Source organism: Phoca vitulina, unplaced genomic scaffold (genome assembly GCF_004348235.1).
Source record: "Phoca vitulina isolate PV1807 unplaced genomic scaffold, GSC_HSeal_1.0 scaffold14, whole genome shotgun sequence".
Lineage (NCBI taxonomy): Eukaryota > Metazoa > Chordata > Mammalia > Carnivora > Phocidae > Phoca > Phoca vitulina.
Window position 1 is genome coordinate 39,946,590 of NW_022589717.1, and position 24,134 is coordinate 39,970,723.

Consider the following 24,134-nt stretch of genomic DNA (forward strand, 5'->3'; position numbering starts at 1 on the left):
CCAGCTTCTAGTTTCGTTGATCTGATCTACTGTGTTTCTGGTTTCTAATTCATTGATCTCTGCTCTAATCTTAATTATTTCTCTTCTAATGTGTGGCTTAGGTATCGTTTGTTGCTTTTTCTCTAGTTCTTTAAGGTGTAGAGTTAGTTGGTGAATTCGGGATTTTTCTATTTTTTGAGTGAGGCTTGGATGGCTATGTATTTCCCCCTTAGGACCAGTTTTGCAGTATCCCATAGGTTTTGGACCAGTGTGTTTTTGTTCTCATTGGTTTCCATGAATTGTTTAAGTTCTTCTTTGATTTCCTGGTTGACCCAAACATTTTTGAGCAGAGTGGTCTTAAGCTTCCAAGTGTTTAAATTTCTTTCAAATTTTTTCTTGTGATTGAGTTCCGGTTTTAAAGCATTATGGTCTGAGAATGTGCAGGGAATAATCTCAATCTTTTGGTATCAGTGAGACCTGATTTGTGACCCAGTATGTGGTCTATTCTGGAGAAAGTTCCATGTGTGCTTGAGAAGAATGGGTATTCTGTTGTTTTAGGGTGGAAAGTTCTGTATATATCTATGAGGTCCATCTGGTTCACTGTGTCATTCAAAGCTCTTGTTTCTTTTCTTTTCTTTTTTTTTTTTTTTTAAAGATTTTATTTATTTATTTGACAGAGATAGAGAGAGAGAGCACAAGTAGGCAGAGAGGCAGGCAGAGAGAGAGGGAGAAGCAGGCTCTCTGCTGAGCAGGGAGCCCTATGCAGGACTTGATCCCAGGACCCTGGGATCATGACCTGAGCTGAAGGCAGCCGCTTAACCAACTGAGCCACCCAGGCACCCAAAGCTCTTGTTTCTTTGTTGATTTTCTGCTTAGATGATCTGTCTACTGCTGAGAGTGGAGTGTTGAGGTCTCCTACAATTAACATATTGTTATCAATATGACTTTTTATTTTAGTTAACAGTTGGCTTATGTAGATGGGTGCTCCCAAGTTGAAGGCGTAGATATTTACAATTGTTAGATCTTCTTGTTGGATAGACCCTTTAAGAATGATATAGTGTCCTTCTGTGTCTCTAACTACAGACTTTAGTTTAAAATCTCATTTGTCTGATATAAGAATCGCTACCCCAGCTTTCTTTTGAGATTTGTTGGCATGGAAGATGGATCTCCATCCCTTCACTTTCAGTCTAGATGTATCTTTAGGTTCAAAATGAGTCTCTTGTAGACAGCATATAGATGGTTCCTGTCTTTTTATCCAGTCTGCAACCCTGTGCTGTTTTATGGGAACATTTAGGCCTTTCACATTGAGAGTGATTATTGAAAGATATGAATTAATTGTCATCATGTTGCCTGTGAAGACCTTGTTTTTATAGATTGTCCCTGTAAATTTCTTTTCTATATCAATCTTGGGGTCTTTCTCTTTTTATAGAACCCCCCTTAATAATTCTTGCAGGGCCGGCTTAGTGGTCACATATTCTCTCAGTTTCTGCCGGTCTTGGAAGCTCTGCATCTCTCCATCTATTCTAAATGACAGCCTTGCTGGATAAAGTATTCTTGGCTGCATGTTCTTCTCATTTAGTACCCTGAATATGTCTTGCCAGGCCTTTCTGGCTTGCCAGGTCTCTGTGGATAGGTCTGACGTCATTCTGATGTTCCTTCCTCTGTACATAAGGAATCTCTTCCCCCTAACTGCCCTTAAGATGGTTTCCTTGGTTCTAAGGTTTACGAGTTTTACTATTATATGCTGGGGTGTTGGCCTGTTTTCCTTGATCTTGGGAGGGGTCCTCTCTGCCTCTAGGACACGAGTGTTTGTTTCATTCCCTAGATTAGGGAAGTTCTCAGCTACGATTTGCTCAAATATATCTTCTAGTCCTTTCTCTCTCTCCACCCCCTCAGGGATTCCAATAATTCTGACATTGGAACGTTTCATGGTGTCACTTATTTCTCTGATTCTATTTTCATGGATTCTGAGTTGTTTTTCCCTGGCCTCCTCGTTTCCCTTTTTGTCTATTAATTGGTCTTCTAGGTCACTAATTCGTTCTTTTGCCTCACTTACCCTAGCTGTTAGATTATCTAGATTGGATTGGATCTCATTGATAGCATTTTTAAGTTCTGCCAATTCAGCTTTCATTTCTGCCCTTAGAGACTGTATGTTGCCATTAATTGATTTCTCCATTCTAGCTATTGTCTTCACAATTGCTAGCCTGAATTCAATCTCCGACATCTTGGTTATATCTGAAACCATTTGTAAATCTGTGGCATAAGTCAGAGTCTCTGAGTCTTTCCTATTTTGGGGGTTCCTCCTCCTAGTCATTCTGTTGAGGGGTGTTTGAGGGGAAGTACAGAGCCCAAATTATTGACCACATCCCAAGTAAGATGCACCTGTTTTCTAGGACCTTAGGGTTGCTGGCCTCTTGTTTTCCCAGCCTGTCTCATGGGGGAGGGGCCTACCGTGCTGTTACTCAAGCAACCCTGTTTGAGCAGATTTGCCCTGCCCCCTGTGGTGGGTGATGGACTCAGTGAAAACTGTTTTTTGGGGGCTTTTTTTCTCTGGTGGCTTTCCCTGGTGGCTTTCCGTGTCTTTTCCAAGAGTCCGAGCAGAAGAAACCCTTTCCAGTCCTCTGCCTCAGAGCAGAGAGATCACAGTCTGTTCTTCAGTGAGCTCTCCAGGCCACACTATCTCCGTTTCTGTCTGTGCTGCTTAAAACTGCAGTGGTCCTGGGTTGTGCGCCTCTCAGCAGTGCTCCCAGTCCTCGCCTCCAGGTCGGGGCACGTCTCTGCTCTTTGGGCTTCTAAAACCACCAGCCGCCCCCAGTTCACACGCGTGGCCCCGCAGCTCTGAGTTTCCGTCCAGGGGCAACCCTAAAGTCCTTTCCCCGCCGCTACCAGTCTTCGAGTGTGTGCCCGGTCCCCAGCACTGGAGGCTGTCGCTCACCTGCAGTATAGGATCCCGGCAGCCAGGCTCCCTCCCACTGCCGTTTATCCTCCGATATGTGCCTGCGGAATCACGGCTCCCTGCTTTGTACCTTGAAACCAACCGCCTGTGATATTCTGTTTGTAGAGATCCAGATCTATCTTCTTACATCTCAGGCTGATTTCGTGGGTGTTCAGAGTGGTCTGGTAGATATCCATCTCAATTCCAGGGACTGGTTGGAATAGGGTCCCCTACTCCTCTGCCATCTTTTGCCCCCCGTAGATTGTTTTCTTAATGGTATCCTGTAGTCATGTAAACTTTCTTCACTCTTTTTCATTCTTTTGTCTTTGTTTTCCTATGGCTGGATGATTTTAAATGACCTGCTTCCTTTAAAAGAATCTGCCTCCTGATTCTTTCTTTTGCTTGATCCAGTCTGATGTTAATGCTCCCTATTGCATTTTCCTCCTTTTAATTCTTTGTATTTTTGTTGTTGTTGTTGTTTTTTAGTTCTTGAACTTCTGTTTGGTTCTTGTTATGATTTCTTTCTGTTCAACTCATTTTGCTCATGTATAATTTTTCTGATTTCATGAATTTGTTTCTGTTTTTTCTTGTAGGTCACTGAGCTTCCTTAAAACAACTATTTTGAACTTTTTATTGCGAAAATCACAGATCTCCATTTCTTTGGGGTTGGTTACTAGAAAATTATTGTGTTCCTTTGGTGGTGTCATGTTTCCTTGATTTTTCATGTTCCTTGAAGTCTTGTGTTGTTGCCTTCCCATTTGAAGAAGAAGGTCACCTCCTCTGTCTTTACCAACAGGCTTTGGTAGAGTAATAACTTCTCTTAGCCCTGTTAGGAATTCTGAGGCTTTCCCAGACCTTTTCTATGCTATACCTCCTCCTTACTTCTTAGGGGGAGAATTCTTAAAATTGTGTGCCTTCTTTTGATCCTGCAAGGTCAGGCCAGTTTCTGATAGCCTACTGTTTGCTTTCTCTAGGGCAGTGCTAAATGCTCAAATTTCTCTCAGCCCTGCAGAGTTGGGCCGGCTTTCTGTGTATGCTCATTAGGCATCTGAAAAGGCTTGCTGTTGCTACTGTCAGTGGCATGCAGAGGGAGCTGGCCACAGGGTGAGGTGTGTGGATGGGGTGTGTAGAATGTTAGGGGTGCCTGTGGGCCAGTTGAGGGGATCTGCAGGCAAGGTGTCCCCAGTGGCTAATGGATAGGCTTCCTGATGGAGTCTGTGATGTGGTTAGTAAGATCTACATCCCTTTGATACACTCTGGAAGTCTTGGCTACTGTTCTCCCAGCCATTCCTTGCCCCGGTCATGTAGTATACTTAAGTTTTCTGGATGGGGTGAGAAAGAAGCTGTGTCCAGCACAACTCACTCACATTCCCACTTTCCCTCATGAGAGAAATCATGGACCAAAAAGTTCTCTCTTGGTACTGAGCTGTGCCACATCAGGGAAGGGCTGATGCAAATAAAGCAAAACCATTACTCTTACTTTCTTCAGTGTATCCAGTCTCTGATTTTTCCCTCCAGTGGTGTGCTGGAACTTCTGCCCTGGACTCCTGGCCTTCCACAAAGGCACTTTGTTCCATGGGTGATTGTCAAGATCGGCGTTCTTTTTCTAGGAAGATCATAGAAAGCTCCTATTCTGTCATTTTGATGTCATTGTTCCCTGTTATCTTCTTTGAAGCCAATTCCAGCAATGCAAAACGTGGTCGATGCCTGCTTTAGCACCCAACAACAGCAATGCCTTAAGCTAAGTGATTGCTTAAGAACCCAAGAGAGTTTCTGCTCTAAGGCAGTAACAGCCTCCCAATTATGTTGTTCTGTCCCTTATGGTACGTGATTTTCCTTGTGGTTTCCCACAGGCTACTCAAAATGCACCGGTTGGTGTATCTTTTGCTTAGCTCCCAATTCAGCAGAACGGCTTGTGTAGAGTTTTCGTCTCCACATGTATATTTTGACTTTCCATTTGGTGCCTTGGCAGGAATGCAAGACTTCAATTATCTCAGCAGCAACTGTTTCGAGATCACTGTGGAGCTTAGCTGTGAAAAGTTTCCACCTGAAGAGACTCTGAAGAGCTACTGGGAGGATAATAAAAACTCCCTTGTTAGCTACCTCGAGCAGGTAAACACCACCTCCAGCATAAAATGGGAGATCTCAGAGCATTTAAACCTGGCATACAATCGTTTCCTGTGAGGAGTCCAGTCCGGGAGTCCATCTGACTCAGAATGAGGATGCTACATTTGGAAAACATGTCGGTAGTAGTCCAAGCAGGCTTTCATTTGTCATAGGTTTTGTGGCTCATGAATATTCACTGAGAACTGATTAAACTGAGATTTGTGGTAAAGTGAAGTGACATCCTGTGTTCATTCATATTGCTCTAAGCCAGGCAGTCCTAGGACCCTCCTCCCTGATTGTCTGGGGCCTGTAGGGTATCCCAGGCAGGACCACGACAAGGGTGAGGTAAGTGAGGTGCCTAGGGCCCAAAACTTAAGGAGGCATTTATTCTTCAGGGCATGTGGGTATAGGATCAGCACCCGAGTGTGAGTGCCTTCTTAAATTCTGTGCCCCATATGCCCCACTTGTTTCACCCTCCGCTGAGCGGGATCTGAGGTAATCATAATACCTATAGCTTTCCTTTATTGGGTGTTTATTGTTTCCCAGGCATTGTTTTGAATGCCTTACATGTAATCATTAATGCATTTAATCTTCACAACAACCTTATGATGGAAGTTGTATCATCGTCGTCATCATCATCATCATCCCTGAATTAAAAATGAGGGATCAGAGACACGGACAAGTCAAACAGCTTGCCTGAAGGCACTCAGGCAGAATTTGAATCCAGGCTGTGTCCTTCCAGAATCACCATGCCATATTGCCTCTGATGACACACAAGCCTAGATCTGTGCTAGAGAGGCACTTAAGGAGCCATTCCAGTGGGGTCTCTATGGAATTTGGGGGGAATCTCACCATCTGCAAGAGTAAGATAACTTACCTACTGAGATTAAACCCAGGCCAGTCCCCTGCCCACCCTACACCTCTATACTATGTTGACATTGGCACCAGGGGCCGCGCTGGTGAAACAGATCTAAAGACTCTGATCCTTGCCTGCGGTGCCTTGATGGTCTTCAGATTCCATTCTGTATGTGGCTTTTTACACCCAAAGCTAAGTAGAGTGATGTCAGTTTCACACGCCAGCAGATAGTCCCGACTAATTTAAAAACTAATTTGATATGAACAAATGATGTTAAATAAACATGAAGCTATTTGCATACATGTGGACAACATATACATAGGACACCAGTGCATTTAAAAAAATGTAAAATCAGCTTAAGTATTCTTTTACACGTGTCAGATATCCATATAACACCTTACTAAAAGTGATTCTCATGGAATAGATCCACCAATTACAAAGATTAAAAATTACATTACACAGTTTTTCAATCAGTGGAATCCTGCTGCATGTTAATATAAAAAGGCATTTTCTACAACAAAAGCTGAGGATAATTAGCCATGCTGACCCTAGAGCAACCCTGATAAGAACCCCCGAATAGTATCTCCTTTGAGGAGAGCTATAAATACATTTTTTGGGAAGAGGAAGTAAGACTGGGCTGTTTGAAAAGTCCTCCACTTAGATGTCAAATAATGACTCCTTTATAATAGTGCTTTTCATTCTATTTATATAGTTCTTTCAACAAAAATTTATTCAGGTACTCTAGTGTCTTAGGCACACTGTGAAGCACTGGGGATAGAAGTCTTCATATTAGTGAGTTCAGAAACGTCAGTACCGAATCACACGAGAGGATGATAAATGCTAAAATAAAGGTCAGTTACAAAAAGCCATGGCAGCACACTGGGTCCCTAAACCAGTCCTGCTCATTAATTTAAAAAAGAGGTTCAGCTGCTGCTTAGGTCTTAGTTATTAAGAAAAAACTCAAGACAAAACAAAACCCACAAATGTGTACCATCAGGAAAGAGGAGAATATGTGTTATATTTATGGTGGCAAGTAAGCATGTATCAGCTCATCAATTTATATAGAAATGAGCTGGAAAGAAGAGGGAACAGGTCGTACAGTCCTGTTTAATGCCACTTGGAATCAGAATTGGATCTGTCCACAGACCCATAGGACCCACCCTGCTAGGACCTCAGTGTTCTGGTAGCAGCTGTGTGGAAGCACTGGGAGTGATATTTACAATGGGCTCATCCAGCTTGCTTCATAGAACACTTAGTTTAGGGAATCAAAGGCTGATGACAGGTCAGTGAAGACTGCCAGAAGTTCTGTGTTGAAATTATTTTATTGACAATGGGACAGAGTACAGTGGGGCTTAGTAATGGAACACCTGGACCTAAAGTCTAAGTGTGGACTAGTTTACAACTCATGGAAAATAGGTGATTAGAAGGTCTAATTCTGTAATTGGTTGAAAGGAAATCCCTTGCAGGGCTTTAAAGGGATGTTTGCAGGAACTGGAATTGTAAAGTTAATTAAGATAAATAGTTTGCTATGGTGGAGAGCCTCTCGCTCAATAGCTTTGGGACAGTCTAGTTCTTAAAATTCCCAAAGAAATTCCCGAAGAATGGTTCTGGGCACCGGCATCAGAATCACCTAGGTTCTTGTTCAAAATGACTTTCCTGGCCCACCACCCAATCCCACTTCCCGCATAGTAGGACCCCAGAGTCTCCATTTCAACAAACTCTTTGGCTGATACCTAACGTATGGGAGGGCTTAAGGGTCAGTGATATGAACAGTTCTAGTAACAATGGAATCTCTGTTTGTTTTGTTTTTTTTTCCCCAGCGTTGGTTGATTGATGTCCTGGAATCTGAGGAGAGAGCATTATAGGAAGGACAAGTGTAGTAAATAGCTTCTTCAGGCATGAGTGAAATTTGAACTTCCATGATTTCCTTTGCAAAAGCCATAAAATGACAGCATTTCCTGATCTGCATTCATGTGGAGTTGTGAGAGCCCGTAACACTTCCATTGAGATTTATTACTACAGTGGAATTTTTCAGAGAAGTTTGCTCCAAAATTGCCATATCAGAGATAGATATCTACTTATTTCACTATTTCTTAAATGGCATACTATAAGTCTTGGGTTGCAGAGGCAGAAAAAATAAAGTCATGAATATTAACTGGGTATATTTGTGCCTAATGCAGGCAAACTATGTGTTTTTGAAGTGATTGACTTATTTTCGAATGGCAAGGAAATTTAAAACTTTCATTTCTCTAAGGTTTATAATATTGATAATACCAGGATTATAGTGCCTCAGTGAGCATAAAGTACATGTGGGTAAATAATGGCTTGTTTACAAGCCTTCTAAATTTCCTTGAAGAGCCCTCATATTAAGAAATTTAAAGTTTGTATTTTTCCTCTGATTTTCTGCTCTCTGTGTAGCTCTCTTCCTCTTCTCTAAATTTTTTCGGATCTCCAAATTGCCTTTAGAGAAAGGAAATACATGTTATTTTTGTAGGGTTTTAGAGATTCTGTATTTTTTTAAAAAAATAGCAAATGCAAAAAGATTTGTTGATTGATAACACGGGGCATCTCTTTGATAAAACATTGTACTACTGCCAGATTTATTCTCTGATGACAAAGGCAGACCTGAGACTTATTCTACCTTCTGTGGGAAATATTTCAGTATCCTCAGGAGCAAAAGAAAATTCGATTTCTAGGGCTAGATGGAGTGAGGACCAAGCTGAACCTCTGGGAAGTTCAGGCATCTTCTGTTAAGTGATTAAGCTTAATGAATCACCATTTGGTAGTCCCAGAAGCAGCACTTTCTCAGGAACCTGAAGTGACTCTCTGTCACTTGAAACACATATTGACTTAGTTGAGTTCTGTTTAAAAACGAAGGAAGAAGCTGCTTTTGTAGTTTGCATTGCATTAGTTATCGACTACAGCTTAATGCCAGGACGTTATTCTCGACAGCGCCTCTTCCGTTTCCTTTCTCAATCCAGTCTTCAGTTTTGAAGTTCACAGATCTTTCGTGTCACTTATTTTCAACAAAAAGAATATTGTTAATGGGGTTACTGCAAGCCTGGTCACAGTATATCTTTTTACTCAACATGAACAAGGGGTAAAGGGCTGGAATGTGATTCTTGTTAGCTGGCAGGGGCCATACAGCCTACACACAGGTGACCAAATGTAAGAGGGAGAAAGTAACGAAATATGCTAAGCCCAGATCTACTTTACAGATATGACAGACTTTTTGTTTGTTCGTTTTGTTTTGGTGATTTGGAAGGTACTTTGTTGTCTTTCTTTGACACAGAACGATATGTCAATTTTCAGGGGATTACTTCCCATTTGTCCACTTGAGAAAGAATAGTGTAGAGAATGTTCAAAACAATTTGAGCATATTTTGATCCTTAAACAATGAGGATCTACAGTATTCTACTCGAAAATAAGGAGTTTTTTTTTTTAAAGATTTTATTTATGTATTTGATAGAGAGAGAATGCGGCAGGCAGAGGGAGAGTGAGAAGCAAGCTCCCCACTGAGCAGGGAGCCCAACGTGGGGCTTGATCCCAGGACCCTGGGATCACGACCTGAGTCGAAGACAGACGCTTAACCGACTGAGCCACTCAGGTGCCCCGAAATTAAGGAGATTCTTGACATGAAACGTGTTCTTAGATAATTTCTAATTTGATTTTTTTGGTTCTTGACCTTCACAGATACACCGAGGAGTTAAAGGCTTTGTCCGAGACCTTCAAGGGAACCCGATTGCCAATGCAACCATCTCTGTGGAAGGAATAGAGCACGATGTTACATCTGGTGGGTGTTCTCTGCCGTGATCTGGAGGCTCTAGTGTAATACAGAGCATGATTACTTGTTATCCTAGTTACAGTTCTTAACGCTATTCTAAGCAAAACAATCGAATGCCTTCTGTCTCTTTACCTCTCTCTCCTCCAGCTTTGATCTAGTTAAATTTCCTTTGTGGGAGCAGGTCAGGCAGTTACTCGGGACGGTTGCTGGCTTAGAACTTGGAGCAGCAGATGGCGCCCTTTCCTCACTCTCGCAGCCCGGAGCTCACAGTGGTGCAACCCACTGGAGGTTCCATGTAGTTTTTTTTTTTTTTTTTTTTTTGTTAATTTTAAGTTCAATTAATTAACAATATAGTGTATTATTAGTTTTAGAGGTAGAGTTCAGTGACTCATCAGTTGCACACAACACCCAGTGCTCATTCCATCACGTTCCGTGTAGTTCTTGAGGCAAAAGCAAATGAACTCGCTGGAGTTGAAGTATCAGCATCTTTCTGATCAATCTGAAGTGCTGACAAGCTGTTAATTGGAGGACCTCAGGAGAGAGTGGAAAGAATAGGAAAGAAAAATGCCAGTGTATTGTGTGTCTAGGATTTCTCACACGTTTCTTCATTTAATCTGTATGACAAATGCAGACTTACTCAGGGTCAAACAAGATGTTAACAGCTTTGAGGTGGATGTTAGTAATTTCTAACTTCAAAACACCATTTCAGTTTTCCCTGTTTGGGGACGAGGATGTATTTTCCTGACAAACCTACCTACTCCTGTTAATCAACATTTATCTGGCTCATTTTAGTTTTAACTGTCATTTGTTGGGTCTTTTCAACAACAACAATATATTTTTAGTTATGAACTGTTCACATATTTCCAGGCCTTATAATTAATGAACATTTACCTTATTTCCCACTCTATACCATTACCTCTTTCTTAACCTCATTTCTAACTTGGGTATTTTTTAAAAATCCTTAACATGCCCCCCTAAAGTCCCATTTATTTATCTATTCAACAAATATTTATCAACACCCCACTAAGTGCCAGCACATCTTGCCAACCAATATACCAGAATTTGTGCCAAGACATTGCTCCCTTAGCCCTCAGGGAGCTCAGAGAGGGCACCCAGGCCTCGGTCCCCTCTGGCCACATGGAGCCTCTTCTGCCTGTTAACCCAAGTGCCAGAGAGATGCGATTTTTTCTGCATTCCATGATGCAGGCATTTTAGGAAAATCTAACATAGGAAATACATACAGGTGGAAAGGAATGAAATCTGAGGAGATCTTTTCGAGGGCAGGATAGGAAGGAGGAATGGAGCCTGAGGTAGAGAGAGAACTGAATGCATTGTCCCGGAAACCCAGAAGTGTTTCAAGAAAGAGAGAGTGATCAGGAGTGCCAAGTAAGATGAACCTTGTGAATGAACCAGTGTGGAGAATCCCTATAGAATCTGTTTCCACGGGCCGGTGGGAGCCTCATTGGAGGGTCTAAGAGAGAATAGGAGAGACATTAGAAATAGAGTATTGACAAATCTCTTCAGACATTTTGCTATAAAGCAAAGGCGATCAGTGATGCACCAGCTGAAAGGAGATGTGGGAGTCAGAGGAAGATTGGGAGAGATGGTCACGGGGGCTTTTCTTTTTTCTGGTTTTATTTTCACAGTGAAGTAAGATGGAAAGCATCAACTGAGAGTGAGGATGAAGAGGATGTGTCAGGGGTGTTAGGAAAAAGGAGAAAGTGTGCAATGTTCACTGGGGCCTGGCTACTCAAAGTGTGCCCCGCCCAGCAGCTGAATTCAGCACTGCCCTGGAGCTGGTTAGGAATGCAGAATCTCAGGCCTCACCCTAGGGCTAGCGAACTAGAATTTGCACTGTACCAAGTTTCCCAAGTGATTGATGTTCACTGATCTAGGAAGATGAGAGCGTGGAAGGACCAGGGAGGAAGGGACTAGAAGGAAGACAGGGCAGTTCCATGCCCGAGGTTAGGTCGGTGTATATGAGTCAGAGACTGATGAGCAAGGCAGTGTGTTTTCCCCAGCTCCATGGGGACAGGTGGAGAGCCAGAAATGATCCAGGGTTGGTGGCTTGCCTGGCATGTATAACCAAGAGGGAAAAGCAGATGAGTTGAAGGCACATGCATGAGACTGATTATATAGGGGTGGCCAGGGATCCTAACCGAGATGAGGAGGGAGCTGTGGACACGTGGGGTGAGAAAAAGTATGAACCTTACCTCTGCTTAGGAATTCTCCAGAGAATTTGTTGAAAATGCAGTCCCTCCAGACCAGCACTTCAGACCAACCTATTCTGAATCTTCAGAAATAGAAATTTCTAGCTAGTGCCTTAGGGTTTCCAATGAGGCTGTCTTGGCTCACACTTTGCGAAGCACTGATTAGATTCAGCCCATCAGGTCTTCATGGCAAGATACTTGGCCAGAATCAAAACACAGCACCAGATGCTCTGGCATCATGATTGGGGGCTTTATATATCTTTTCATCTGTGTCACTCCTGATGTGATTATGAGGACCCATGATCTTAGAAGATTTATTGACAATTTGACATTAATATCTGTAAAATTGCTATTAGAAATTTCTTCCTCTAAGAGAGTGTAACACTCATTTCAGTGGAGTTTTATCAAATTCCGTAAACATCTACTTTAAAAATAGGGAATTAAAGAAGTTGAACTGAGGTATACTAGGTATTCCTAAAATAGCATAATTATGTGATTTGATATTTTGTTTCCCTACAGCAAAGGACGGGGATTACTGGAGATTGCTTGTGCCCGGAAACTATAAACTCACAGCCTCCGCTCCGGGCTATCTGGCAATAACAAAGAAAGTAGCAGTTCCTTATAGCCCTGCTGTTGGGGTAAGAAATCATAATTGCTAAGATTTATTGAGTACTTCGTCTGTGTCACACGTATTCAAATGATTTATATTTAGTCTTCATAATAACCCTCTGAGGTAGGTACCGCTATTACCTCCATTTAACAGATGAGAAAACTGAGGCCTAGCAAAGTCAGGTGACTTGACCAAGGGCTCCTTGGTTGATTTTATACCACTCAGTGTGAAGCTCCCTTATCGTTTCTCAGTTTTTGAAGACATCCACAAGAAAATCAATTACAACTTAAAAAAAATTAAACTTTTATTTGCCACATTGATTTCAATCTAAAATGAGATTTCTGTTCCATTTATCTTTCTATTTCTAGCATTCAGTACAATACTCAGTGAGTATTTGGAAAAATTAATTATGCCTGTCAGGTGATCTTAGGCATTAACCAAATATTTATTAAGCGCATATTATGAGAAAGACCCCCTGCTAAGAGCTATCAAAAAGTGCATCTTATTTAAGTAGGTACCACTTATTTCACTAGGAAGGTGATGGTGATGAGACCAAAACTTCCCTTGGAGCAGGATTCTACTGCATTCTATAATCTTTGCATTATATTTTTGCAACCAGGGAATGGCCTGCAGGATTTCCAATTGAAAGGCTTACTTAAAAAGAATTTATTGCATTTTTGTGCATGCCTCAAAGTTTGGAGTATAAGTGCTTAGTTTTGCAGACAGAATATCTTGAATTTTTAACTGGTGCTTTGGTTTTCATTGCATGTATGTGTACATTAGGCTGTATGTGTTTTAAAATCAGGAGGTAAATTTGGACAAGTGAAACCTAGGAAAAAGTAGCCCCAGAAACAGGTTGTTAAATGTTCAATTATTTGGATCTCAGCCTTTCTGGCCAGTGTTACTTCAAGGAGGTAGTGAGTGTTATATTCCTAAATAACTAGGGGCTTAAGTGGCCAGATCAAGGAACTCTTACTTCTATTTGCAATGAGAGCAGGGGTATCTAAAGGGCCCAAGGAGGACTGAGGATGGGAAGTACAGATTTTGAATAGCCTTTTATGCTGAAGTGCATGGATTTCCATAGACCTGCCGAGAACTCCCAGTTCACACAGAGTTGAGTTCCTGGGCCATTGGCCTTTGTAGTGGTTTGGAGATGGATATGTCTCCATCAGTTTCCTTAGCAGAGCCAAGATTCTGGAAAGCAGAACCTGTGGTTTGGGACACCAGGACACTGAACTACATTCTGCCATATTTCCCCAGCTATTAGGAGAAAATTCAAGGTTTATAGATGCTCAGTGAATACTCAAAGGAAAAAAATTAATTATAAATTACATCTTCTTATTGGCAGGGAAAGATTGCCTTTAAATAAGCTGCCTTTAAATAATCTGCTTTTAAATAATCCTACAAGACTATAAGATCAAAGCACATTTCAAACATAATGGCTTTTGATTGTTTTTTTTTCCCCTGAAAATACCTTTTGTTTGTCACAAGAGATTTTTAGGATATACTTTAATTGAGGTGGCTGAGCTGAGCTTATTCTATAAGCTCTAGAATTGCGCTCATTTTTAAAATTTCAGCTTTTAAAGATACACACGCAGTTTGGTAACAATATATTCTTGATTTTCTCCTTTAGGTTGATTTTGAACTGGAGTCATTTTCTGAAAGGAAAGAAGAGGAAAAGGAAGAATTGATGGAATGGTGGAAAATGATGTCAGAAACTTTAAATTTTTAAAAAAGCTTCTAATTAGCTGCTTTTAATCATTCTCTATACAATATAGTATGATGTAACGTGGCCGTTTTCCTTTAGATTTTGTGCAATATTTAACATTGATTTATTTTGTAATCATTTAAGTATCAATAGACACTACTTAAAATAAATAACTAGACTTTTAGGTAAAAATATAAGAACTTGGTCTGTTTCTTCTCATATAACATTCATTTTCCTACACATATTACATGGAGGACTGTAGAAAAGGTATAAGTGATCTTGCCATTTTAGACTTAAATGCAATATTCCATGTTATTTACGATACAGAAACTTTTTGAGTAATTCTAGCCTTTAAAAATTAATGGAGTGCTTTTAATGTAATTGGTGACAGTGCCACCTGGTGAATGCACTGAAAAGGTCAACAGTTACAGCGTGGAATTGTGAGCACTATACCGCAAGACTTCAATAGTTCAGTATCGTCATTTGTCTTGTGCTGACTAGCTATATAAGCATGATCATGTTAATGCATTTTTTTGGATGGGAAGGAAATGTAAATGTTTAGAAAGAGGTTTTATGATGAGAATGGAAATCGACTTCTTGCTTGTACATATGGGGCTATACCGTTATATTATTCAGCCTGTTAACGCCACTTAAAAGTTTAAGGGTTTTCTCTTGGTTGTAGATTGGTCTAGAATTGCATTCTGAACGAATAAAGGTAAAAAAAAAATATCCCCATGGTCTTTATTTTATTTTAATTCTCTATGATTTTTGGTCTAGAGTTGTGGTCTTGTGATGGAAAGTGTATTTCCTGTAATGGCCTCTCACTTGTTAATCCTCGCCATTTTAAAATTAATTAGTTAATTAAGATTGTATTTATTTATTTGAGAGAGAGAGCGAGAGAGCGAGCAAGCACATGCATGAGCTGGGGGAGCAGCAGAGGGAGAGGGAGAAGCAGACTTCCCACCGAGCAGGGAGCCCGACATGGGGCTCGAGTCCCAGACCACGAGATCACAATGTGAGCCAAAGTCAGCCCCTTAACTGAGCCAACCAGGCACCACTATCTTTGCCATTTTAAAATTTATCCAGTGACTGCTGTTTGCCAAGCACAGTGCAGACTCTGTGCGTGTTATTGGTGGACAAAAGGTTCTGACTCCATGGATTTTATGGATCAGTTGTGGACATAGACTTTAAATAAATTACACAGAAATGAGTATGTAATTATCTATCATGATGAGTAAAATGGCAGGAAAGAATAGGGTGTTGAGAAAAAGAGAATGACAGAGAAACTAAATTAGACTGGCTGAGGGGACTCAGAAATAGCCTCTCAATGCATGTAAGCCCATGCCTAAAATAGGAGCAGGTATGGGCCGTGCAGTGACTGAGTGTAGGGGTGTGTGCGTGTGTGCGTGTGCGGTGGTGGTGGTGGTGATGATGGTATGGTTGATCAATATGCAGGTATAGGTTTTTGTTAATGTAATGTTAACTGTTGTAATACCAAACCCCCAAATATATAATGGCTTAAACACAAGAAAAGTGTATTTTTGACTCAGATATCTGTAAGACATACCTGAAGTCACTTCTGTCCATGGCCCATCGCCGAGGGCTAGTCACACAGCTCTGTTGAATCACCATCTTTGGTGAGCAACACTATCGCTATTATAGTTCTCCCTTCTGGCTGCCAACATAGGTTTGCTCCCTTTTTTCTAAATAGAGAATTCACTTGCCCCTCCACAAGTGAGGCAACGTAAATCAAGGCTTTGAGCCTCAAGGCTGGGATTTTTGAGTGATCCCACAATGGCCTCTATATCAGATCAGCATGTGACCTCTCTTGCTCCCCAAATCTACAAACCAAAAAGACAGTTTATATACATCTTTCTCACCCAACATACAACAGAATAGGGTCAATATAATGTCAGTAAACACTCCTACTCAGAATGGTGAGAAATAAGAGGTGCACAGCATTCACTGGTCTGCAGCAATTCTGAAATCTTGGGAAGTGGATATTCTATAGGCCTCCTCTTTTGGGGATGGAGAATGGTCCTGGTTCCAGAATTGATTCTGGACTCTGGAAAGTGCTTCCTGTTCTCATTCTGCAAGGCCATGACGTGGTGCTCTTGAACTCTGTCTCTGTCATTCATTCAGGACGTAGGTGGATGGAGGTATACCATTTGGAATGTGGGACCTCCCTGGTCATTGCAGGGAACTGAAGGAGAGACTGAAGAATCAAGAATGGACCTTTTATTGACTTAGCCTGCGAATGACACTTGTCCGCTCTTCTCACAATCTGTTGGCCAGGACTAGTCATATGGGTTTGCCTAACTGAGCAGGATGCAGGGAATATGGAGGCGCAAGTAGAATATCTCTCTGCCACAAGGCTATACACACCAAGTCGGCTACGCATGCGACTGTTGGAAGACAGGTGTTAATTCCATGTAGTCTTGCCCTTGCATCCATTTGTCATGATGCAGGGTTTCAAAGGTCCCCAATTTCCTGGTCCTGCTCTCAACATGCTCTGATTTTATCAGATGAAGTGTCTAGAATTGAGTGCTGTTGGGAGGGAAATTCCTCCTGGTCAGTGTTTCTGTGCTCAAAGACCTCCACTGGAATAAAACTCCTGGTCTCTAGTCCTATTTCTCACTGACTCCTTCCTACAGAGAAGTCAGTCACTTAATTGTTAGGTGATGACAGGTGAGCTGATCTAATTGGGTGGGACAAATCTATCAAAGGACTGTAAGCTTCCTCTTTCCCTTTCTTCTCTACCCTAGGCAGAGGCAGCTCCAGACTCTCCCTGGGGTACCGAGGTAGACTTTGGGTGTGTGTATGGGGACAGAGGAAGAACTTGTGGGCCTAGAATATTAACAGACTCTTTGTATCACAGATCTAACGTCACTTTCTCCAATTAGTTTATCAATAATAAAGCTAACTGTTTAACCTCTGTCTGCTGGTTCCCCATGTTTTACTTTTCAGCTGGTCCTGAGCTCAAGAATGGAAGAAATGGGTATTATATGTTGAATCTTCAAAAGGTATAATACTTTAGGTGTTGTCATTTTTTTCCCAAAGTTCAAGTGGGACCAGTCCCTCTCTCATTTTGAATATTGCACTTCTCTTAATACAATCTAAGATGGACTGACATTTTTTGGAGGTTTCATGTCACATTGTTGCCTCATATAAACTTAGCATAAATTAAAATTGTGCATTAAAGTTTTTCATTTGGTTTGAAAGTAAATGTTAGAGCAGGCAAGGAAGTGGAGGATCTGAGGGTTGAGGATTAAACAAGTCTGTGTTATGAACAACAGGGCTAAATTGTTGTAGGTAACAAAAATCAGAAAGCGAGGGGACTGGGGAGTTGATTTTCGTGAAATAATGAACACATTTTAAACTTTGCTTTTTTCTCCCCCTCATCGACAGTGAAAATTAGACACATTATTATGAAAGCTAATCTGCACTCACATTTTGATTTTCAATTCTTTGCATAAACAAAGATAAACATTACTTGTAGAAAGGGAACCATGAACTTTGATGTTCATGTTTTATTTGCACAGCGTCTGAAATCTTTCCATGATTTGGTGTTGTGGGAGGCTAAAAAATCATCATTTGTTCCAACACATGACTCAACTTCTCTTTTCAAAATTCTCATGAGGAATTCTTCTGTGGATAGAACTGGACAGTATTTGGAGGTTCTGCCTCAGAAATGTCAAGATAGAATGTACTCACTTATAAATATACTCCATCCTGGTTTTGCTGTTCTTAGGTAAACATCATTCTAGGTACTTACAAATGCTCTGATTCTGTATCCTTTGTTTCTTCCTACCAGAGAGTCAGCCAGTGAATCAATTCAATTATAACCTGGGTTTCTAGTGTAGTTCATAACTTTAGTCTTACGTGATTAATTTAAATCATTGCAAAATTCCCTGAGAATCAGTTTTAAAAACAGGGCAAAGATACGGCTTACCTGGGTTGAGTCATCAGTGAATATGGTCTGTAATGGCTCAGGAAAGAAAAATCACCCTATTGGAAATTTTCATGATGCCAGCGGCCACAAGGCTAGTTTTGTAGGTTGCTGTACTTCTTCTACTCCTTCTAATTTTTAACCCATCTTAGCTCTTTTTTTAAAAAGCTTTTCCCTCCTTTTCCTTTCTCCATTCTTTTCCTTTGAAGATTCATCTGCAATTACTAAATGCTCATTCTGTGATCTCGACCAGAGATAAAAATAGCACATCTCCATGCTCTATGGCCATGGCCGTTACCATGGTACTCACCACCATTATCAAGCATATATCTTGTGCCACACTTTGTGCTGGGCATTTGAATGAAATGTAGTATTTTGAAACCCCACCATGAAACTGTGAGATAGGAAGTGTTGCAGCATTCCTGTCTAACAGATGAAGAAAGGGATTCAGAATTTAAGTTAAATTCCTTACCTCACAGAGCTAAGAGTAAGTGGTAAGTGGCAGACCAAGAGTAAAACTCATGTCTGTCTGGCCTCAAGTCTATCTGTTTTTACCTTACCTCACTTCTTTAGCATGATCCAGAAAGGGTTGTATTCTTTTTTTTTTAAGATTTTTTTTTTAAATTTATTTGTCAGAGAGAGAGAGAGGGAGAGAGAGCGCACAAGCAGGGGGAGTGGCAGGCAGAGGGAGAAGCAGGCTCCCGGCTGAGCAAGGAGCCTGATTTGAGACTCGATCCCAGGACCCTGGGATCATGACCTGAGCCGAAGGCAGATGCTTAACAGACTGAGCCACCCAGGTGTCCCAAGGGTTACATTCTTGATTAAACATATCTTTGTTTTATATTCCTTTGACTACTTCACATATGCTGATCACTATAGTCAGGGTTTCTGGGCAGGATTTATTACCTACCCTTTAAAGATAATTTTAAAACATCCTGCAAGCTCCTGTTTTATAGCTTCTTGCTAGGAGGAATTACTATGAATCCAGTTAGTGTGATCCGGTTCCCAGTGGACCTGGTGTTGTTTGGCACAAATATTATGCTTGACCACAAATTAATGCTGCAAAGAGACACATTGCAGGATTTACCAGGCATGGCCAGTAACCTACAGCAGAACAGGGCTGGTAGAGAGGAAGATGAGGCATTATAACTGCCTCCTTGTCCCTCACTTCCTCCATGGGGGCAGAGAATTCCTGAGAAGCTGACCAGAGCAGGTTCTGGTTGCAGAGGTGGAGCGGGAGGGTATAAAATGAAGTATTAGGGTTCCTGAAATCAGATAGAAAATTGATGAATACGATGCTTTAATAAAGGAATAAATTAAGGGACACAAGCCCTTAGCTTCAAGGAGGCTATCCGTGGATAGTGAGGCTTCTGCTCCTGGTCATGAGTTCCTGGGCAGTCTATAAGCCAGTCTGTAATCCTGGCAAGAAGGGGCCCGTGGTGCACATATTAAATTAATTAATATACATAAAGCACTTAGAAAACTGCTTGGCATGTAGCAAGTGCTCAGAAATGTACCATTACTCGACAACATATTATTATTATTCACAAAAGTGTGGTTAGGGGCTCCTAAGTGGCTCAGTCAGTTGAGCATCCAACTCTTGGTTTCGGCGCAGGTCAGGATCTCATGGGTCAGGGGATCCAGTCCCATGTTGGGCTCCACACTCAACAGAGAGTCTGCTTGATAGATTCTTTCCCTCTGCCCCTTCCCCCACTCTGTCTCTCTTTCTCGCTCTCTCCCTCAAATAAATAAATCTTAAAAAAATGTGTGGTTATTTTTATTACTATTACTATTGTTGCAAGATTAAGTTATGAGATTTGCTACTTGGAAACTGGGACCATGGGAGAAACCCAGGTAGAAGACCCACAGGTGGGACCAGTGCTTGGAAATGAGGTGGAAACCTAGTTATTATAAGAGTGATGGTGTAATATAGGGGTGTAGATAAGATATAAATATGCTCATGTTAGATCGAGATTGGTCTCGGCACCCGCAGTTCACCCGAGTCTGCTGATGGTATTCAGTCGAGAGCAGAAATAAAGAGGCATAAAACTGGTTGAACCTCCTGCAATAGGGTATTCTTTAGCTATAATGTTAGTATCAACTCTAGTCGTGTGTTTGATTAACTGAAAAATGATTTTAAAAAATTATTTGTATTGTTTCTACTCACTGCTGGGTTTAATCAGCAATATGAAGTTCAGATGATACAATGAGAAGGATAAAACCATAATGAATTTATACTTCAGGATTTGTGAGGTTAGTGTCCAACTTGCAGTGTGAAAACAGTGTTTCTGAAATGTTATCACCCAGGCATCCATCTGGTGATGCAGTGACGGAAGATGGAGAGACTGCCCGGAAGTTCTGGGTGATTGGATGTGCACGTCTACCTGCAGGTACTTGCTGGAGGAATGAACGCATGCTCAAAGAGGAGGGAGCACAGGGGCAGGTGGGCAGCATACACTTGAACTAAGATATTCCAACATTAACCTAAAAATAAAACCAGAGCCTTGTCAATAGCAAGCAACCTGACACGGTTAGAAATGTAGCGGGAAGAAAACACGTCATGAAGACATTGACACTAATAACCCTGCCCTTTTACTCTCTAAACTTTATAAACACTTACCCATGTACCTATGGCAGTTGCTATAAAACAGGAAGAAATACAATCTTTTTCTCCTACTTTTTTTCTATACAGTTTTTCAAAATTAAACTTACTGACTCTGGGTCTTCAAGTTGATCTGGCTGGAATCCTACTCATAGACTTAAGAAAACTGACGCATGAATAGGATATTTGATGAATTACTAAGACAGCACGGTTGATTATTATGAGACAAAGCTTAACACGTGTATAAAATCTGTAAACCAGAAAATGATACAATGACTTTTTTGAATAGCTGAATCAGGGGTTGATTAGCCAAGTTTCATGAGTTTGAATATCATAATAATACATTCTTCTGATTGTCCTGATTACATGACTTACAATTTTTTTCAGTGAACCCTCTGGCTAAAACTGCTATTTCTTCTTACCCACATTTACACTAATATTTATTCTAGAAATTCCTAAAAAAAATCAGCCCTGACACTACCAGGCACACTTCCCTTCCCTGCCCTTGCAATGCAACAATCTCAAAGCAGCCAGTCACAGTCACTTGCCTACAGCTACCTTTTGCTCCAGAAATTTCGCGGCAGCTTTTCCTCGGTGTTTATTTTAAACCTTACAGTTGAAGAGCAAGATGGTGAGAAAATCGCAGTGAGTCTAACCAGAGCTTCATAAATTTGTTGCCACGGCTTCTCTGGCTGCATGAACCACTGCTGTGGGATTTGGGGTCTGGTGAGGGAAGATTAAAGAGGTGGGTGGTGCAACATTCTTCACTTTAAACCTAAAATATATTTTCTTACGCGTTAAATACACAGAGGTATTTCAAAGCCAAGTATGTGTATAATTAAAGTAAGAAAACGCCAGCTTTCTGTGCACACCTCAGGGTCCCGATCGCCATACGTGCTCTTTGTCAATCCGTGGGAGGCGCCAACAGATCCGCAGAACTGACAGGCAGATGTGAAAAAGGGATTAGATGCTGGATTTTTGGTTGAGTTCTTTGCCAAGTTGAACAGGCCTGCAGGCTCGAGCCCGCACAAACTTGGTCGTGTTATCTCCTCTTCCTCTTATTCACCCACGCAGCAGCGAGAATATGGCCCTGGGCAATCACAGCACGAGGCTTGGCCTTCGTAACTGGGGCAGTTGTGAACCATCCCTCCACAGAAGCTGTACGTGGCCTACTTAGGTGCTTGGATAGCGTGCTCATTACGGACAGATCTCTTGGGATGGTAGCTCAACAAACAAACAAAAAATAGAAGGGCAGAAAGTAATTTTTTTCCCACTTAGGACTCACCTTCAAACCCAGGATCATTTTTGAGTTTTTGCAACCTAAAATATGGTGCCCATTTCTCTTGCATTTCTACTTTTCTGTTTTCCTGATCTTCTGTCTCCCAGATACATTTTCTCTGTCATAAGCTTCCATAATTGCCCTTTGCCTGTTGTCTTTCCTTCTCCTCTGCCTCCTCTATCCTTCCTCCTTTGCTCTCTCTGCCTCTGCCTTCTGGACCTCTGAGGGTCACGACTGCATTTAGCCAGGAAACCTCTGCGGGCAAGATGCATAGACTGTCTTCTTCCTCCTCCTTCCTGTAAGCCTTCCCTCTGGAAGGGGCCTTCCTCTGAAAGGGCCTTCCTTAGCCTCAGCCCTTCCCAGGGCAGCTTGCCTTCTAGAGAACCCCCCTTGGCCCTCTCCATTACCATATAACTAACTCTCCCAACCCTGGCCCTGACCCCAAGAGCCCAGATCCTAATTCTGGAGTTTATCCTGGCTTATCTGAAACCAGGTCTGCTGCATGACGCAGAAATTCCTTGAAGAGTTAGGTTGCTTCCTTCACTATGGACACTAATAACCCTGGACACTAATAAGGACAGATACGAGAAACTGCACGCAGACTCATTGAACACTGGGAAGGATGAACTCAGAAAAGCAGGCGGTGTGGCGGAGACACAGAGCCCTGGACTAGCTCGTCCACCGGAGAAGCAGCTGCAGCTTGTCGAGGGACAGGCTTAGGGAGCGGGCGCCTCTGAGAACCGCGGTCTCCCCATACTGAACTAGAGGACAGTCTCATTGCTATTTAGGTATTTATTAAAGTTCTTTTCCTACTAATCTCATAAGTCTGTGACTAGGAAATTTCCTATAGAATATAAGGGAAGGTCAAAATGGAAGGCACACGGAAATCTTTAGGTTGCGATTAAAATGTGCCATGCTCAGAAATAGCTTTGAACTGGCCAGCAAGATCTGGCCATAAAATACGATGACTCCCAGGTGTTGATAATGTTGACACCCTGAGCAAGACAAGCACTCAAGTCCTTAGATGCCCTACTCCCTGCACTGCCACACCCTCACGGAGTGAATCTTAGGAATGCACAGAAGCCTCTGAGTCAGAGGGTTGGTGAGCACTAGTGCTGATAATGGGGCAGAGGAGCTGGGGCAAGAGGGAGTGAGGCGGGGGGGGGGGGGGAGGGGGGGCAGGGATGCTGCAGCTGCGGTCACATCTGAACTGTAGGAGGATGCTCTGACTCCCACCATAGCCTTCTGATACGGGACCTATCTCATCCTCTCTCTCTCTCTCTCTGCCTTGCCCCTCCCCTCATCCTCTTCCTCTCCATCTCTATCTCTACCTCTCTAGCCAGCTGTGCCCAGGAGCCGTCAGCACCTCATTCAGTATCAGCCACGTCCACCAGTGGTTGAGGGGTACCAGAACTCCGAGGGGATCCTGTCCTGGAACCAGAGATGTGGGAGAAGGGACAGGGAGGCAGATGCTGCCACTTCTGCCTTTGTCTACTCTCTGTATTCAACAAACCTGCCTCATTTTCATTTTTAAGAACCTCAGACTAAGAAGGGAGGGAAATCGGAGGGGAAGATGAACCATGAGAGACGATGGACTCTGAGAAACAAACTGAGAGTTCTAGAGGGGAGGGGGTTGGGAGGATGGGTTAGCCTGGTGATGGGTATTAAGGAGGGCACGTACTGAATGGAGCAGTGGGTGTTATACCCAAACAATGAATCATGGATCACTACATCAAAAACTAATGATGTAATGTATGGTGATTAACACAACATAATAAAATAAAATTAAAAACAAAAAAAAACAAAACAAAACAAGAACCTCAGGCTAAAATGCCCACTTCTTTTTTTTAAAAATTAATTAATTAATTTTTTTATGTAGCGTTCCATGATTCATTGTTTGCATATAACACCCAGTGCTCCATTCAATACTTGCCCTCTTTAATACCCATCACTGGACTAACCCATCCCCCCAACCCCCTCCCCTCTAAAACCCTCAGTTTGTTTCTCAGAGTCCATAGTCTCTCATGGTTCGACTCCCCCTCCGATTCCCCACCTTCATTAGCGCTCACCATAGCACATACCCTCCCCAATGTCTATCACCCAGCCATCCCATCCC

At 42.0% G+C, this 24,134-nt stretch overlaps 1 protein-coding gene across 1 annotated transcript in view; it reads left to right on the top strand.

Annotated features, from left to right (window-relative positions):
* The window catches only part of CPE (carboxypeptidase E), a 113,308-nt gene extending 98,391 nt beyond the window's left edge, over nucleotides 1-14,917 (top strand). The window contains exons 6-9 of the mRNA XM_032413148.1: nucleotides 4,887-5,026; nucleotides 9,570-9,669; nucleotides 12,390-12,508; nucleotides 14,114-14,917. Of these exons, the coding sequence (XP_032269039.1) occupies nucleotides 4,887-5,026; nucleotides 9,570-9,669; nucleotides 12,390-12,508; nucleotides 14,114-14,212 (458 nt within the window). The 3' untranslated portion in view covers nucleotides 14,213-14,917. The remainder of the gene's footprint in view (nucleotides 1-4,886; nucleotides 5,027-9,569; nucleotides 9,670-12,389; nucleotides 12,509-14,113) is intronic.
* The last annotated feature ends 9,217 nt before the right edge of the window (nucleotides 14,918-24,134 follow it).